This window comes from Pituophis catenifer, unplaced genomic scaffold, assembly GCF_029215685.1.
Source record: "Pituophis catenifer annectens isolate HBS135680 unplaced genomic scaffold, rPitCat1.0.hap2 SCAF_4, whole genome shotgun sequence".
NCBI lineage: Eukaryota > Metazoa > Chordata > Lepidosauria > Squamata > Colubridae > Pituophis > Pituophis catenifer.
Genome location: NW_027256884.1, coordinates 123534797 through 123553977, shown reverse-complemented (window position 1 = coordinate 123553977; position 19181 = coordinate 123534797). Strand labels below are relative to the sequence as shown.

General features: G+C 38.0%; 1 protein-coding gene across 9 annotated transcripts in view; it reads right to left on the bottom strand.

Annotated features, from left to right (window-relative positions):
- PICALM (phosphatidylinositol binding clathrin assembly protein) overlaps positions 1-19181 on the bottom strand; it is an 86684-nt gene that overhangs the window by 34757 nt on the left and 32746 nt on the right. For all 9 annotated transcript variants that reach the window (XM_070942934.1, XM_070942932.1, XM_070942935.1 and 6 more), the window contains exons 4-10: positions 18923-19025; positions 17384-17477; positions 14192-14303; positions 10396-10502; positions 5061-5102; positions 3717-3802; positions 1434-1557 (exon numbers count right to left, since the gene is read on the bottom strand). In XM_070942934.1, coding sequence (XP_070799035.1) covers positions 1434-1557; positions 3717-3802; positions 5061-5102; positions 10396-10502; positions 14192-14303; positions 17384-17477; positions 18923-19025 — 668 coding nt within the window. The remainder of the gene's footprint in view (positions 1-1433; positions 1558-3716; positions 3803-5060; positions 5103-10395; positions 10503-14191; positions 14304-17383; positions 17478-18922; positions 19026-19181) is intronic.

Here is a 19181-nt window from a genome sequence, read left to right as displayed (position 1 = left end):
CCACTTCTGGCTGGCCCCGCCCCGCCCGCCCCTCCCAGGAGTCCCCACGCAGCCTGTTTTGGATGCAAGTAAGTGCACGGCGCGCGGGGAGGCTCGGGGAGGGCGAAAAACAGGCCTACTGCAAAATTATTTATAATGACTGGCTGTAAGGATACACCGCAGGGGGAGGGAAAATTGGAGAGAGCCATTCTTTAGTATCACTAGTGGGATAACCCTGCTTTCCATTTCTAAGTCTATTACCAATTTCAAATACTGGTTTACTATCTGTAGTAAGCTACATATGGTTTGTAAATTGGCTTTTGTGTTCTGAGCATGAGAATTTTAGAATATTCCCTCACATATTCCCTTGCTGTTGGTATGCTATTTGAGGATGAGGGAAACTGAAGTCCCAATCATTGACAGTAAGATTTTTCAAAGTGTATTTGATGAGATTTCATGAGAAACTAAAGTAGAGAGTGCAACCAGATTTTTTATCAGTGGCATTTTGCGTTCTGATCAGGTGTCCTGGGCATTAAAAAAAAAAAAAACTGGTTCCCAAACTTGAAAAGGTATCCATTCAGCCCATTTTTTAAAAAATCTTTCTGCAATCCAAAGGACATCGAACATACAGAAACTGATTTAAAAAGCAGTGTTTCTCAATCATGGCAACTTTAATTACATGGACTTCAATTCCAAGAATTCCCAGCCAGCCAGTATGAGTTACTCAAGTCCCCGCATCTTAAATTTGCCAAGGTTGAGATGCATTGGTCTAAAGCAAGGGTGTCAAACTCAAGGCCTGCGGACCATATCCAGCCCACAAGGTGCTTAGATATGGCCCATGGGGCTGCCCTGGAAACAGCGAAGGACTGTCCGGCGTGCCTCTGCCAGCAAACAGAGCTCGGGAGGGCCGAAAACAGACCCCAGGGTGGGCTGCAGGAGCCCCCCCAGCCCCATTTTCACTGACAGAGGGCTATCAAAACAAACTAAAAATAAAACAAAATGAGGAATGCTTCCCCTGTTGCAAATGAGCATCCAGGAATGGACAAGAAAGGAGAAAAGAAAAAGAAAAAGAAAAAGAAGGAAAAACAGGAAGAGAGCAAGGAAGGAAAAATAAAGGAAGAGGAGAAGGAAGAAGAAAGGAGAATGAAGAGGGAAGAAAGAAAAAAAGGAAGGAAGGAAGGAGGGAGGGAGGGAGGGAGGGAGGGAGGGAGGGAGGGAAGGAAGGAAGGAAGGAAGGAAGGAAGGAAGGAAGGAAGGAAGGAAGGAAGGAAGGAAAATTATAATGAGAGGGAGGGTCTGAGGGAAGTCCTTAACACTTGGCCACCACAGGTACCTCTGACATGAGTGACGTCGAGTTGGCTATGCGCCCCCCCTCCCCCACAGGTCAAACACTACCCTGATGAGGCCCTCAATGAAAGGAAGACCCTGGTCTAAAGGAAGAAAAAAACACCAACCTTTAAAGCTTTTAAACGGGCCTGTTCTTCCTCCAGTGCAGCTTGTTTTTCCCTTTCATCGACTTTGGTGAGAGAGAGGCCAGTGCTTGCGAGGGAAGAAACAGCATTGGAAAGCGTGGTAGCCCTAAGAAAATGTGACAATAGGAAACAGACTGTTATATACTGCAGATAGGAAAAAAGGATTCTGCTGTACTTCATTTATTCAGTATTCAAATGCTGAATAAATGAAGTACCTACTTCATGGGGTACTTGTAGTAGGTCCTACCAGATGGACCTACTGTAGCCTAGGCTTTTCTGCCTGAATCCCAAAAGAGATTTATACTCCTGGAGATCTTAATTTTTACAAAGGTTATGAAAGAAGCAACAAACAATGCATGTATTAATATTTCCTTCAAACGCAATGCTGGTACTGAAGTTTAATTACATTTTATACTAGATTAATAGACTGGTTATCGATTAGGCTTTGTTCATTCCCAATTATGTGCCTCACAGGCATGACTTATTCAAGACAACACAAGGCTTCAGGGGGATTAAACAGGGCGATATCACCACTCCACTTTATATACCTTGTTTTGTTTGGCTTACATGCAATAAATTATGGACATTTTAGTTAGCCATTACGGGGTTGGAGTAACCTGAGGAGACCAGTTTCTTGTACACCCTGAGACATGAACATTCACAGGGTGCATTTCGACCAGTTACTTGCAGTCAAACCTATCCCAAAGATTTACTGCTGTTGGGAACGATGATGAGCCACTTTTTCCTAGAATAAACAGGGACTATTAATCTTTCTTCCCCTTTTCTACCTCCCCTCCCCCTTTCCCCTTCTCCTAGGAATGTTTTTAATTACCGTATTTTTCGGAGTATAAGACGCACCTTTTTGCTCCAAAAAAGAGGGTGAAAATCTGGGTGCATCTTATACTCCGAATATAGCCCTGCCCAGCTTCTCAAACGGAGGTTTCAGAGGCTGAAAAAAGCATTGGAAAAGAAGCTTCAGAAAAAAAAGCCCCCAAACAGAGCTTCAGGGGCTTTTTTTCTGAAGCTCTGTTTCGGAGGCTTTCAGAGGCAGGAAAAAATGTTTTTTTCTGAAACAGAGTTTCAGAAGTTTCAGAGGCAGAAAAAAAAAGCAAAAAAAAAGCAAGGCACAGAGCTCATAACCAAGGAACCTGTTGCTAAAATTCACCTCTGGGAACAGCTGATTGGAGGTATTCCGGGAGGCCGATCCACCTGCCAATCAGCTTTTTTCTTATTTTCCTCCCCAAAAACTAAGGTGCGTTTTATACTCCGGTGCATCTTATACTCCAAAAAATACGGTAACTATTTTGGTCCCAGTAGTGCCAAAGGGGAAAAATCAGAAAGATAAGAATTGTGTCACTCCAAGTGGTAAAGTAGAGATGTCTTATATAAGCGTGTATCAGGAGTTTAGTAAAATAATCAGCAACCAGGGCTCTGAAATAGTGATTACTCTATATCACAAGCAGGAAAGCAATGCTAAATGTTTTGCTTAATAAAGACAATGACTGAAGAATAAAATCAGCCGGAGGTATTTCCTGCAAAAGTCGCTGAATCTTCTCTTCAGGAAGAATTATTCAGACATAATTGCAGACATAAGCAGACACAAAATTCCACACTTTTTAAAAGGGAAAATAGTATCCAGCACTAACACGCTATTAGCAATTTCGTCTTCGTTCCGCCATCCTTTTGTAGGAAATCAAAATTAAAAACTCAGGAGGATCACTACCGATACGGAAGCACAACAGTAAACTATAGCGACCATGTGCAGAAGCTGTTTCTAGACTACACCATTTCAGATGTCCCAAAGGTGTTTTTTCAAAAGGCAAGTGGACTTTCTCTGTTTTTCCTTGAAGACATTTCACTTCTCATCCAACTTCTTCAGAGAACTGAAGAAGCTTCTTGGATGAGAGGCAAAACATCTTCAATGAAAAACAAAAAAAATGTCCACTTCCCTTTTGAAAAAGCACCTTTGGGACAACCATGACATTGATATTTGGGAATCTCCATAGACACCATTTCTGAGTTTCTGTTTAAGATGTCCACAAAACCTCTTTATATATACAAACATGAGGACCAAGGCTGGTTTTGCCCTCTAAGGGAGTGTCACATATAATTTTCCATTTGTTGTTACAAAGCAGAACAGCTGGTGTCAAATTTTGTCAGGCAAAGGAACTGGCTACAAAAATCATCAAAATATACAAAGCAAATCCGAAGAAGCTGGCATGCTACCCAATGCCCAGTTGGCTACAAAAAGCCACCGGCACATACCTGCTAGCAGCGGTGGAATCTTTGATTTTCTTTCCTTCCAAAGAGCCCAGGTGCTGTTCTAAAGCATCCAGAAGACTACTTGGTGCCTACAAGACAATTCATCAATTAGTTAGAAAATCCAAAACATTTAATGCCAACCTTCCCAGCCTCAAGTCTGTGGACATTTGTAAATTGTGGTGGTGCAGTGGGTAGAATGCAGTATTGCAGACAAACTCCGCCCACTGCCAGGAGTTCGATCCTGACCGGCTTAAGGTTGACTCAGCCTTCCATCCTTCTGAGGTCAATAAAATGGAGACCCAGATTGTTGGGGGCAATAGGCTGACTCTGTAAACCGCTTACAGAGTGCTGGAAAGCATTGGAAAGCGGTGTATAAGTCTAAGTGCTATTGTTGCTGTAAATTCTTGAAGATCTGGGTTGTTCCCTGGGAAATGACAAGCCTGTTGTTATGATTGTGTATTTTTTTATGGTACAGAAATTACCAAAAACGTAACAAAAATAATGGGGAAAAAACATTAAAAGCATTAAAAACCATTTAAAACCATAAACATAATTTTCAGGATTATTAGTTGTGTAACCCTATACTTGCTGCCTAATTGTAATTGCAAGATTGGCAGCAATATGAAGTCATATCATCATCATTCTCCAGTGATTAAAATATATTAAGTAGCATGTAGGATTCCATTATATTGTCAGATACAGATTAAAAAGCGATCATAAATTTAAGAAAAAAGCAGATAAAGTGGTACACTTAAGAACTGGCATTTATTCCATATTCCAAGAATACAATTTTAAAGCCGCTACTACTTTAAGCCAAATCAGTATATTAATTACTGTAAATCTTTTGTCATCTTTCCTTGGTTCTTGGCAATCATGTACTGTACTGAGGTATTTTTCTTAGCTTAATACGAAAATTCAAAATATGATTTACATTCAAGAACACAGCACTTTAAGGAAAAAATTAAAAATAAATATATCCCCACCTCTCTCACCATGGTAACTCTATGTGGCAACAAAGGTTTAAAACAAAACAAAAATATCAAAACAAAAGGTTTAAAGCCACAAAACATAAACCAAGAGCAGGAAAAATGGCAGACAAGAGTAAAAACTATCAACCCCCCCCCATCTTATCAAGGATCAACCCTGAGGAATGTAAAAATTGTCTGTGCAAAAGCTGAACCATGAGTAAAACTGCAGATTTTAAACTCACGGTTTTTACACCAAAATACTTCTCCATTCTATAAGTATGATGAAAAACCAATACATTAGAAATTACATCAAAATTGTCTTTTTGACAACTCCAGATGGCATGTACAACCAAGATAATAATTAATCATAATGATTTACCTGAGAAAGATCTGGTATGTCTCCTCTGTCTATCCCCACTTGCTGCAAGAAAAAAGAGATTTAATGAGATAAAGGCCCCAGGTACATTTGGCTAAAAACAATGAAGAAAGTTAATTGTTGTTTATAACATCATAAAAGAAGGATGGTTGACACAGTGAACAGAATTAGAGGGGGGAAAATGTTTCAGATGAAGAACCTGTATCTGTAATCCCTATTGTAGTGCACTGCAATATATTACAGTATACTACAATTAATATATAATGTATTATGAAATACAGAGAGTCCTTGATTTACGACCACAATTACATTTCTGTTGCTAAGCGAGACAGTTCAGTGAGTTCTGCTCCATTTTATGACCTTTTTTGCCACAGTTGTTAAGTGAATCGCTGCAGTTATTAAGTTAGTACCAGGGTTGTTACGTGAATCTGGCTTTCCCATTGACTTTGTCAGGTGGTCGCAAAAGAGGATCACATAACCATAGAACACTACAACCGACATAAATATGAGTCAGTTGCCAAGTGTCTGAATTTTGATCATGTGACCATAGAGATGCTGCGATGGCCGTAAGTGTGAAGAATGGTCATAAGTCAGTGCCATTATAATTCTGGTCACTAAACAAATTGTTGTAAATTGAGGACTATCTCTAATACACTACAACTACACTACACAGCCACTAGTGTACATGCTGACAACTACAAATCTATTGTAGTCTTGAAAGTTCTACTATCCATTACATTTAATATTTTTAACAGATTGCATTAAAGATAAAAAATATCTTTAACTCATCAAAATAATAAAAAGGTGGTGTCAGGTTTCGGTTCTGTCTTAAAATAAGTTTCATTTTCAAGCGCAGTCTCTAATGAATCATTCTTTATTAAGAACAGAGATAGCCGACATTTCTGAGGCTAATTGCAGCTCAACTGGCCCCTCCTTCCAACCCCCTCCTCTTCCGCTCTCCAACCCGATTTCTCATTGGCCATTAGCCAATCCATCTCTCCGTCCTGGCACGTACTTCTCACAGGAATGTGACCCCCACCCTCATCCCCCAGAAAACCCTATCTCTTGCATGCAGAAAACTAGGTAAAAGTTCATCTCAGCAATAATTCAGCGCTTCTGGTCTTCATGACAGCACTGGAAGAGAGCATAAGTTTGAGTGCTGACAGGTGGACTTTTTGTGAGCATGACTATTTATTTTAAGCAAACAGGCACGTTCAGATTAAAAACCCAATGGATCCTGGAGCTATAATACTAGCGGAACTGCGAATGTACACATTTCTTCAGATTGCTGCTCTGAGGTATAACCTACAAAAAACTGGGAAGAAATAACAGATGGGGCAAAAAGCATTTTTCTTCTTTTTTCTTTTCTTTTCTTTTCTTTTCTTTTCTTTTCTTTTGCCAAGCCTCTTTTCCAGAGAATGGTTAAACAACTCAGGAAGAACATTTTAAACTCCCTGACAATCTGCTTCGCATTCATTAGATTCCCCAATGAAAAAAAATCTTCTGCAAATCCTACCATGCTACCATTAAACAGCAATTGAAACATCTGTTTTTTTGTTTTTAATGGTGTGGCCCTTTATTGTGGCGGACGGAAGTTTGCAAGCCCCTTTGCGGCCGTTAGGAAGGACGACAAACCATGTTATTCCAATGTTGAATTTTCAGTGTGAATGATGGCGCTGACTAACATGTTCATTGTTAAGAGCTTGACCGTAATCATTACTATGATGGTTTACTTCTTCTTGGTCAAAAGCCTTCTCAGTGGCTTGGAAATGGGACATCATGGTTTTGAAATGTGGGTACAGGTAGTCCTTGACTTACGACCACAACTGAGCCCAAAATTTCTGTTGCTAAGAGTAACATTTGCTAAGCGAGTTTTGTTCCATTTTACGACTTTTCTTGCCAACGTTTATTAAGTGAATCACCGTGGCTGTTAAGTTAGTCATGCGGTTGTTAAGGGAATCTGGCTTCCCTGTTGACGTTGCTGGTCAGAAGGATGCAAGAAGGGATCACGTGACCCCAGGACACTGCAACCATCATAAATACGAGTCAGTTGCTAAGATTTTGATCTTGTGACCGCGGGGATGCTGCAACGGTCATTAAGTGTGCAAAATGATCATAAGTCACTTTTTTTAGTACCATTGTAACTTTGAATGGTCACTAAATGAACTATTGTGAAGGGCTAACTGTATAAATAATATATGCAAAGAAATTGGTAGCATGGATATTTTTAATTAATTAATTAATTCTGACAAATTGAATTAACTCCTTAGGGGTGAAAAAAGACAGCTTTTCTCTAGCAATAGAGACTCAGAAAGAATTAAACAAAAGATCTTTTACAGTTTCACCTTCTGCACCTTTCTGGGCAATCACTCAAGAACAGAATTCTAAATAAAATTATTAAGCCTTTTCATTGCAAAAATGGTCCCCATTTTTGGGGACCTGCAGACAGATACTGCTTTTGACAGCCCATAACTTGGATCTCGGGGAACAGGAGATGGGAGATCAAATCTGTAAGGGGATATGCATTTTATTCTTATCACCCACACCTCCTTTTGTTCTATAAAATTACTTTACTTTACTTCGTTGTCATTGCACCTTGTGCAAGAAAATTAAATGCCATCTTCAGTGTACATTATAACTATAAAAATAAAAACAAAGACACATCCTTCACATTCTATATAATCGAATTGGAAACCCGATATTGCATTAATATTGCATTAATATTGCACTATACCATAGAATTCAATATAGTTAGTGCCCCGGGATAGAAGCTATTTTTCAGCCTATTTGACCTTGTTTTTATAATCCTGTACCGTCTGCCAGATGGCAACGGTTTTTTAAAAATGGTGCCCAGGATGAGATGGATCTTTAAGAATGTTTTGAACTTTCTTAAGGCAGTGGGAGCTATAAAGCTCTTCCAAAGAGGGAAGCAGGCAACCAATGATCCTCTGGATTATTTATTTATCTATCTATCTATCTATCTATCTATCTATCTATCTATCTATCTATCTATCTATCATCTATCTATCTATCTATCTATCTATCTATCTATCTATACCGCCCTACTCCTGAAGGACTCAGAGCGGTGCACAGCCAAACAATAAAATACATACATACAAAATTTAAAAATGGAATTAAAATCAAATTAAATAGTTTTGGCCCAGACAAATTAAAACCCCAATCAATTTAAAACCAATTTTAAAATTTAAATATATAAAATACTAAAAAATATTAAAAATCAAAAATCTTTTATAAAAGAGGGAGAAAATTAGGCCAGGCCCGCCTGGTGAAATAAAAAGGTCTTTAAAGCGCGACGGAAGGTGCGCAGATCCGGGATCCTCCGTATCTCCGGGGGGAGCTCGTTCCAGATAGCAGGTGCCCCCACAGAGAAGGCTCTCACAGACAATGACATTAACCTGGTGGTAGTCAACAAAATTCTACCAGAAGTTTACATATAACGCCTGAACAGCAGTTACCTCACCCAACCAGTGTAGAGTTATCAAATTTCTTTGCAAAAGAAGCTATGTTCTGATAACAGTCTTCTCATGTAATACAAGTAAAGACAAGGTACTTGGGAGGAATACCAATTGTAAAAGATGCATTCGGTTAACCCAGAGGCCCCCAAACTTGGCAGCTTTAAGACTAGTGTTATTTCTGGGAGTTGAAGTCCACAAGTCTTAAGGCTGCCAAGTTTGAAGACTTCTGGGTTAACATATGATCTTTCCAACAGCTTTGTACCTATCTCAGAGATCAACCGAGTATTTTAAGCAGAGGTGTACAGCTAGCCTTCAACGTATGACCATAATTGAGCCCAACATTTCCGCTGCTAAGCAAGACAGTTATTAAGTGAATTTGGCCCCATTTTATTACTTTTCTTGTCGCAATTGTTTAAGTGAATCATTGCAGCTGTTAAGTTAGTAACGTGGTTGTTAAGTGAATCTGACTTCCCCATTGACTTTGCTTGTCAATGCTTGAAGGTCACAAAAGGAGATCACGTGACCTTGGGACACTGTAACCGTCATAAATACAGGCCTGTTGCCAAGCGTCCTAGTTTTGATCATGTGACCACAGATATGCTGCAATGGCTGTAAGTGTGAAAAACTGTCAGAAATCCATTTTCCCCCCAGTGCTGTCGTAAGTCTGAATGGTCACTAAACAAATGGTTGAGAACCGAGGACTGCCTGTAATCTGACTTCTGATTAGCAAAGATTTCTCTTTTTTCCAGTCACAGCTAAAGCTATTCCAAATAAGAGTTTGGCCACGAAGATTAGATTAGATGAAGATGAACAGACAGATGCAGCCAAGTAAAAATGGCTATAAGCATTGTTGATTATTATTATTGCCTATCTGTACAGATCCAATACAATACGTAGTCCTTGACTTATGACTGACTGCTTAGCGACCATTAGAAATTACATCAGACCTAGTTACAACCTGGTTCTGAACTTCCAGCGGTTGGGTTTCGTGATTGAATTTCAGGTGGGCAAACCATGGCCACGTTTAGGACTGACTGCAGCATCCTGTAGTCACATGACCAGGTTTTATAACAGTTCTGCCGAAAACTGGGCTTATTTCCGGGTTTTGGTAAAACTGTACCCAGATGTTTGCTTAACAACTAGCACAAAAAAAGCTCATAGAATCGGGTCAGTTATGTGACCAATCCATTTTAAAACTGTCACGACTTACGACAGCGATCAGCAGGTTCCATTACAGTCGTAGGTTGAGGACTATCAGTAGAAGGTAAAGATTCCAAGGGCTTTTATCAAATAAGGTTGGCATATTAGCAAATAGTATTCTAGTTTTGTAACCAATCTTTTCCTTCATTGTCTTTTTTTTCTAGACCCTCACTTTAATATTCTATGCTTTTCCATCACAGATTTTTCAGTCTACAAGTTGCCCAGAGAATATGGTAATACAATAATAAATTTTAAAAATGATTCCTACTGTGTAAGAACACTTAGTATTGTACATCAACAGTGTTGGAAAGCAGCCAACTTGAATGAAATATTCACAAAATCTATATCTGCACCAATATTAATCTTCCCAATACTTCCATTGGATTTCTCTTCAGTGTGGTTTAATCTATGCTGGTGTTTTTCAATCTTGGCCATTTCAAGATAGATGGACTTCAACTCCCAGAATTCCCCAGCCAGCCATGGCTAGGGAATTCTGGGAATTGAAGTCAACTTATCTTAAAATGGCCAAGATTGAGAAGCACTGATGTAAGATTTCAATGAAACGTTTAAACATTCCGTAAATTCTTGACAATAATATCCAGTCAAAATATAGTAAATAATAAAACAGTAAGAATATTCTTTATGGACTAAGCAATTTTTACCTCCGCAACTTTGAGAAACTCAGAAATTCTTGCCATTCTAGTCAGAAACTTCTTATATATGTCAAGGGCTTCCTTGCATTGATTCTTTTTCATGTCGAAGTATTTTTCTGTAGAAGAAAATTTTTTAAAATGACAAGTCGTCATGATAATCATCTTGTTTACAGCAAAAAAAAATGGTGTATTACACAGTTACAAAGGTAAGAGATGTTCACAACTGTTCACTTTATTAAATTTTAAATGTCACAAACATTTCCTTGCAGTCTGTCAATGTATTATGAAGGTCTGATACACCAACAATAGTCCCAAAATAAGAAAGAGTGGGATGTGAGCTGGAATTAAATTCAAACAGGTAATTACTTAAAATTAGAACTCTAAAAAAGCCTGTGTTTATACTAAATACTAAAATGAAATCCCACAGCATAAATGTATATTTGAGCTGCTCTAAAAACATCACCAAGGTTACCCTTAAATTAAAAATGCTATATATACCGTTTCCCCCAAAATAAGACATCCCCTGATAATAAGCCCAATCAGGCTTTTGAGTGCATGGCAATAAGGCCAAGTGCTTATTTCAGGATTCAAAAAAATATAAGACACGGTCTTATTTTCGGGAAACACGGTATACATACATACATACATACATACATACATACATACATACATGCATATAAAATTGATTTTTTAAAAATTCAAGGCTACATTAAAACTACTTGTTCTAGTTTTTATCATTTGTGTGTGTGACTTGTATCTGTTTATTCCATTTTTTGTCAATCACAACTAACACCCTGGTTTTTAAAACATCAATTTTCAGATCCCTGTTTTGCACCATACAATCTAACATTGGTGGCAAATCATAGGTTCTTTGCAAACACCATCACTTTATCTGCACACTAAACTACATTCACATCTTCAATCAACACAACTCAAGTGAGTGGTTTCTTACACATTTCACATAATTGCATGTGAAAAGGTTTCTTACATATTGATCCAAAAACATGTTAAATAATGAAGGGGATATCTCATACTCTTGCCTTGCTCCCTTCTCCACACTGCTTTCTAAACATTCAATTACATACATGCTTTATTTCCATCATATATGCTCTATTCCATAACCAACATTCAATCCATATTGTCGAATATTCCATAATTCAAACCTATTCAGGTTGTAATATGCTTTCACTAAATATACAGTATACTTTTATATCTATAAATTTCTGAATGATCAGCTGAAAAGCAGAAATCTGAACTGCATACCCAATGTCTGGTATAGAGTGTAACTGCACTTCTCAAATTGTGTTCATTATCACCTCTTTTACAATTTTAAACAAAATTATGCCTTCCAAAATATGCTTAACCATTTAATTCCTCTGTAGTTTTTCATTCACTTCTACTACCTTCTTGTTTAAGAGAAAAGTAACAGATTTTTTTCAGTAATCAGAAAGAGATTCAGCCTTCATGCATGTTAAAACAACCCAGACTACTTCTTTCTAGGCAAACCAGAGTAATATAATTTAAAAACAATTTATAACTTAACAAATGTTCTCCAGTTACATTTACACCTCATTATTTTTCAACGTTCTTATAATCAATATTTTCACGCCTTTTCATCATTTTAGATATACTAAGTTTTGGTTCTACTCTTCAAAACATTATCATTCTAATGCCAATCTCTAAATGATATATTCCCTCACTTCAGTCATCCCAAATCAATGTGACCACTTTCATTTTAAACGTTTAATGTAACTTGAATTGGGTGGCCAATGAATTTAAATAAATCTTAATTTAAAATGTTAAGAATCCGAATCTTACTCATGCGGCTGGAGGCTCCTTGTTTAGTCCTCTTTGCTGCTTTCAAAACAAAATTTATGTCCGTCAAAATCAATCGCCTATCCTTTTCAAAGAATAAAATGGGATTACTGCAGCTCAGATTTAAGAAAGCTGACTTTGTGAAAAACTAGGCTGCTGTTAAGAATGACTTTCGGAAAATATGAAGATAAAATAATTATGGAAGGGAGTATGGGGATAGTGAGATAACTCATGCACTTCTCTGGTTGTCCATATCTCTTCTGCATGTCTTCTCATACTCATAAGGGCAGCCTACAGCCACGATTAAGAATTAAATACCGTACTTTTCAGAGTATAAAACGCACTTTTTTCCCCCCTAAAAGGGGGTGAAAATTTAGGTGTATGTTATACACCAAATGTAGCCCCACCCACCCACTGGCCCCTGCCTCCCAGCAGTTTACCTCCTTGCAGCAAGCAGCAAAAAGAAACAGCTCGTTTCAGCTTCAGCACAGCCTAATTAGCACATGTTGATTGGATCGGCCTCCTGACTCTCAGCTGTTTCAGGCTGCAGGGATTGCCATTGCCTATTGCTGCGCAGGACTCTGCTGCTTGCTGCAAGGAGGTAAATTGCTGGGAGCAGTTTTTTTTTCTTGTGCTAATCAAGCTATGCTGAAAACAAAAATGAAAGTAAAGCAGGCTGTTTGCTCTATCGAGGCAAAATTGCTGGGAGGCAGAGGCAGATTTCTTTTTCTTGTTTTCTTCACCCAAAAAGGTAGGTGCCTCTTATAGTCTGGAGCGTCTTATACTCCGAAAAATATGGTAATATGTCACACATATTATTTACTCTACTTTTACTTTCGATGTTACCTGATTCCAAGGCAAGATGAACTAATGTGCATTTGGGGTTTTACAACACCAAGAAGCATGCATGTAAAATATATAATTTTACAGTGCTATGCTATGCCTTATTGTACCCTAGACCTGTCAGCTGCAGAAAATTAATAAGCAAAAAATGTATCAGTTCTACAATAATTCTGAGAATATTAAGAACAGGGCAGGAAGACACCTTATTTCCTTTATTGTTGCTCTACATGTACAGGTAGTCCTTGATTTATGACAGGTCAATGTTCCAATAGACATCTCCCCCAAAGGGACTTACAACCAGGTTTGAAGTTACAAGTTGCTCCCTGCTAATGGTCACATGACTGCATTTTGGACACTCAGCAACCAGTCTATATTTATGGCATCTACAGTGCCCTGCAGTCACATGATCCTGATTTATGATATTTTAGCCAGAACTGGTATTTACTGGTGTTTGGCCATAGGTGAATAATGGGTTTGTTTAACAATGGGTTTGACCATTGCAAAAAAGGTTGCAAGAACAGGTCAGGTCATGAGGTGTCCCATTTTACCACCTTAATTGCCAGGCACAATTACAGTCATAAGTCAAGGACTACCTGTAGTCTAAAAAGCAGAAACTAGAAATTCAACTTATCAAGAACGAGACAAACTAAAAAATTGTCATATTTTCTAGCCTTCATTTCCTGTTCATATGGAGTTGATTTATAGTGAAGTATGAATTTTGATTATAACATTAAATTCAACACACTGTGTATAGGGTATTCCTTATTAAATGGAAATGTGTAACCTGCTTATTCAATTCAGGGTCTTGGCATCTATCCTTAATCAATCCAAGAAACGTAAGTTATGACAACAAAACTTGAGTTAAGGTCAAATCTATTGCCAACATTGCCACATTCCATAAATAGAGAACAAAGAGAAAAGTGTAGTTTGATTATGTGGTGAATGGTTATAAAGAAAATTATAATTTAAAGAACCAACTGTTTGTGCCAAACTTATTTTGAATCAGCTTGTATTCAGGATTATTTCTGTTTATATGTAAAGAAAGAAAACTCTTAAAAGGCTGATCTGAAATTGTCTTGAAAAACAATGAAAAGGAAATTCACAACTTTAGTAAGTATAAGGAGTAAGTGATTGAGAAAGTTCTTACCCAGCAAATTAATAATCCCTTCATTATATGCTGCAAAAAGTCTAATGGCATCTTTGAAAAGGAGCATAAAGGCTGCATTAATTACACCATTTGTGAGTTCATTGCTGTTGACCTGTAAAAAAAGAAAAGGGAAAAAAAAGAGAGAGAGAAGTTAAGCAAATTTGGGGACGGGGGATGGACCCATCCATACTATCTTCTACTTCATATTGCGGATACAGATTTCTTCCCTTGACATTACATATAAACTCATTCAGGTAGTCCTTGATTTACAAGTTTTTAGTGACCATTTGAAGTTACAATAGCACTGAAGAAAAGTAACTTATGACCATTTTTCACACATAATGTCTGTTGCAGCGTCCCCATGGTCATGTGATTTACATTTGGATACTTGACAATGGTATGTATTTATGACGGTTGCAGTGTCCCGGGGTCATATAGTAATAGCACTTAAGACTTATATACAGCTTCACAGTGCTTTACAGCCCTCTCTAAGCGGTTTACAGAGTCAGCCTATTGCCCCCAACAATCTGGATCCTCATTTTATCAACCTTGGAAGGATGGAAGGCTGAGACGGTCAGGATCGAACTGCTGACAGTGGGGAGAGTTAGCCTGCAATACTGCATTCTAACCACTGTGCCACCAGGGCTCATGCTCATACGATCCCCTTTTGCAACCTTCTGCAAGCAAAGTCAACGGGGGAAGCCAGATTCACTTAACAACTGTGTTTAATCACTGAAGTGATTCCCTTAACAAATGTGGCAAGAAAAGTCGTAAAATAGGGCAAAACTCACTTAACAAATTACTCACTTAGCAACATAAATCTGGGCCTCAATTGTCCTCTAAAGTCAAGAACTACCTGTATCTGGTAGACACAATCTTACTTGAACCTTCTCCTGAAGAAGAGGTTGAAGCGCACCCATTCACTCTTTGCATTTTTGCAAAGACGAAGGTCTTCTCCCACAGTTGCAGTGACGTTCTCAGACAGGGTGGCCCCCAGCACCTCACAATTCCTGAAACACCCTCTGCTCGCGCTACAGAAATTTGGCAGCTTATTTTCAACAGGATGATTTATCCTTAACTTTAGGCACTTTTACTGATGAAAATAAGAAGGCAAACTTCCATTCCCACTGTAGCCATTCCCAAACTTCACAATTTGGGGGGGGGGAGGAAATCACATTAAAATATCCTTTCATAAATATTACTCCACATTGGGAAACTGATTTGCAGTTATTCATCCAGAGTAATGCAACTATGTACAATGTAATTATGGAGAGAGAGAGAGAGAAAAAAATCTGCCCCTTTCTCATAAATGTATGTGGTTCTGTCAACATTCTGCTGTAGTAATGGAATGTGTGGGTGACCTTGGGAGAGAGCCAGCTTGGTCTAATGATTAAGGCACCAAGCTAAAAAGTGGGAGATTGTGAGTTCAAGGCCTGCCTTAGTCACGAAAGCCAGCTGAGTGACTTTAGCTCAGTCAGTCTCTCTCAGTCCAACTCACCTCACAGGGTGGTTATTGTGGGGAAATAAGAGGAGGAAGATGTGTTGCATATGTTTGGTGCCTTGGGATTGTTTGTAAAAATAATAAAGGCAAGATACAAACAAACCTTGAGAGGAAGAGATGCTGCCTTGGAATCAATCAGACAAGAGAAAAGGGGAAGCTGCCAAAGGCTTTTAATGCTCAGAGGAAGAAACTGAGGAAGGACCCGCCCTAATTGATCAGGGGGTTAAAAGTTGGTGGCAGGAAGTTTGTACCTTCATACTTGCAAGAGTCTGTTAATGAAGTCTTACAGTAAAGTAGATTTAGCCCATCGGGACGCGGTGGCTCAGTGGCTAAGACGCTGAGCTTTTCGATCAAAAGGTTGGCAGTTCAGCGGTTGGAATCCCTTTTGCTGCGTAACGGGGTAAGCTCCCGTTACTTGTCCCAGCTTCTGCCAACCTAGCAGTTCAAGAACAGGTAAAACATGCGAGTAGAAAAATAGGGACCACCTTTGGTGGGAAGGTAACAGCATTCTGTGCACCTTTGGCATTTAGTCATGCCAGCCACATGACCACGGAGACGTCTTTGGACATTGCTGGCTCTTCGGCTTTGAAATGGAGATGAGCACCGCCCCCTAGAGTCATGAACGACTAGCACATATGTGCAAGGGGAACCTTTACCTTTACCTTTTAGCCCATCTGGTTGTTTTCTCTGTCGTTTAGCTAGGGGAATTGACTGCTATCTAACACCAACTAATGATGGCTTTTTTTCTGGGTTGTTGTTGTTAGTTGCGAAGTCGTGTCCGATCAATCACGACCCCATGGACAATTTTCCTCCAGGCCTTCCTGTCCTCTACCATTCCCCAGAGACCATTTAAGCTCACGCCAACTGCTTCAGTGATTCCATCCTTTTCTGGGTTAGAGGTTAGAAATGGCTATTTTGCCAAGATAAAATTGAAGCAAGTTTCATTCCCCAATTTCAAATCTGGTTCTAATGAACGAAAGGCAGGCAGAGCACCTAACTGCTAACCTCCAATGTTTCTAGAGCAGTGTTGAATTTGTCAATTTTAAGACAAGTGGACTTCAATCCCTAGAATTCTGAAAGTTGTAATTCATGCAATTTAAAGTTGTCATACTTGAAAAACGCTGGTCTAAAGCAATCACATTCCCCAGCTTTGATCGTTTTCATCTGTACAATTAACAGAAGAACTCAGTGGAACAAAGTCTGGTCTTGCTACCTGGGCCTACTAACAGTTCTGGGTTTCTCCTCCATTCAGATATTAAGTTAAACATGTTTAAAGAAGCTGAAACAACTGTAAGAATGCGCCACCTTACATTTTGAAGTTCAAAGCAGGCTATGGATTCTAAACAGTGGTAACACAAACCATGTTTGAATACATTTCAACCCAGCTAGTTCTGAACTACTGTTGATACGAACTCTTATTTTCTAGATAGATAGATAGATAGATAGATAAATATTATAGAACATACATATTGCATGACAGGAAGAACTACCTCTCCATAAAAGACAATATACTATTTGTAGGCAAACATAGGTTTTTACTACCTTACGTGAATTTAACGGAGTGTTTAGATATCGTTATAAAGAGACAAAAGTTAAATCAGATTAATTCAGTAAACTGAAAGTGATACAAGACTAATTCTGATCATTTAAAAGTTCCTAATATTCCTTTATGAGTAGCTAAAATGACTTACGTTGAAATCAAGCAGTGCATCCATCTGGTTTTGAATAATTGGTACAGTTTTTATCAGTTTTTCAGTATTCATTGTCCTCATGACTCCATCAGCTCTATTAAAAAAGAAAATAAAAATGGTTAGATAACTAAATTGATTTGGTGTAATACCTGCCACAGATGTTTCCAGGGTTTAAGACTGCTCTGTTGTTTTTTTTCCACTTCCTTTTTCTCATGTATGCACATAAAGGTAGCGATTTGGACTGGGTTTAATTCCTGAACTTTTCCCAATAAAACTATTTAGTTATATAGTTTGGGTTTGAATTTCTAATATACACAAACTGGGGGCTAGTTTGGGGTTTTAAGAACCAGATATACTAGTAGATTTTCAAGAATTATCCCCGCCCCACCCAGTCTAAAGTTTGGACATGTGTTTCCTGATGCCATTTATTTTCAGATCAATTGTGCCAACTACTCGGATCAGTACTAATCATCAACCGTTTTTTACTTTCCCTGAAACAAGTGTTTACTTTCCTTGAAGCAAACACAAGAAAAATGAAAGTGCTTTAGAACTGAGTCACTGCTTAATAGAATACACTACAGCTTTTTTTAAAAAAATAAAACTGTGTTCATTCTGTATTGATTGTTGTGTATGTGCATTTAAAATTTTCATTAAATAAATTTTTCCAGAGAGCAAAAGCAATACAATTTTTAAACTAAAGCGAAACAGAGAAAAAAATAGAAGAGTGAAAAAGAAATATAGAAGAAAAGAAAAAAAAATAATAAGTAGCTTTTAATCTTAACAGCAATAATATGTACATTTATATTTTACTCAATCTCTTTAAGGTTCCATATTAGTTTCTTCCTTTCCATAATCTACCCTTTTAATCAGAAAATTCATAAATCATAAAGTTCAGAAGGATTTCCAGTCGCTACTAAATGCAGTACAAGGAGTCTTCGACTTACGACCACAACTAAGCTCAAAATTTACGTTGCTGATTGAGACATTTGTTAAGTGAATTTTGCCCCACCTTTCTTGCCAGAGGTGTTGAGTGAATCACTGCAGATTCACTCAACACAATAGTCAATAACATGACTCTTAAGTGAAGTTGGCTTCCCCATTGACTTTGCTTATCAGAAAATCAAAAAGCCATTTAATTATTATTTTTCCCCATTATATCAATATGCTCAAAATTATTGTTCCATTTATTTGTTTGTCTCCATTTCTAACTTTAGCAAGAATTAATGGTTTCATTGTATATTAATTTTTGGAGGCTAATTTTACTGTTGGCTTTCACTGCTTGTGTGCTGTTATTGTTTTGTTTTTGAATTGTTGCATATTATCAGGGTGGATTTTTAGCAGAGATGATATAACAGTTATCTACAATAGTACTAATGTTTAAATTGTTTAAGCAATTTCTAGACCAGTTTTCAAAAAGGATCAGATCCTTGAAAATTCTTTCACTCTTTAAATTTTTAAATTTAAATCTCTAAATTATTCTGCATGCTTAAAAGCAGATGCTACAAACAAATGATGGATTCATCCGTGTGAAATACTTACCCTCTTTTTACTTTTGTAAAGTCAAAAGCTACTTGTCTGTAGGAAACTGCTTTCTCATTCAAATATCTGCTATATCTCCTAATAAATGTGGACATATCATATCCTACAGGAAGCAAACAGAAAGCAAGTTATTTCTTATGTGAAACCAGATTAATATTAAAGGGGTACATGACGACATTCAAAGGATTGCCAACTAGTAAATTTATGTATTTGCATCAGTGAGACAATTATCAGCAGCATTTATGTTTTGCCATGAACC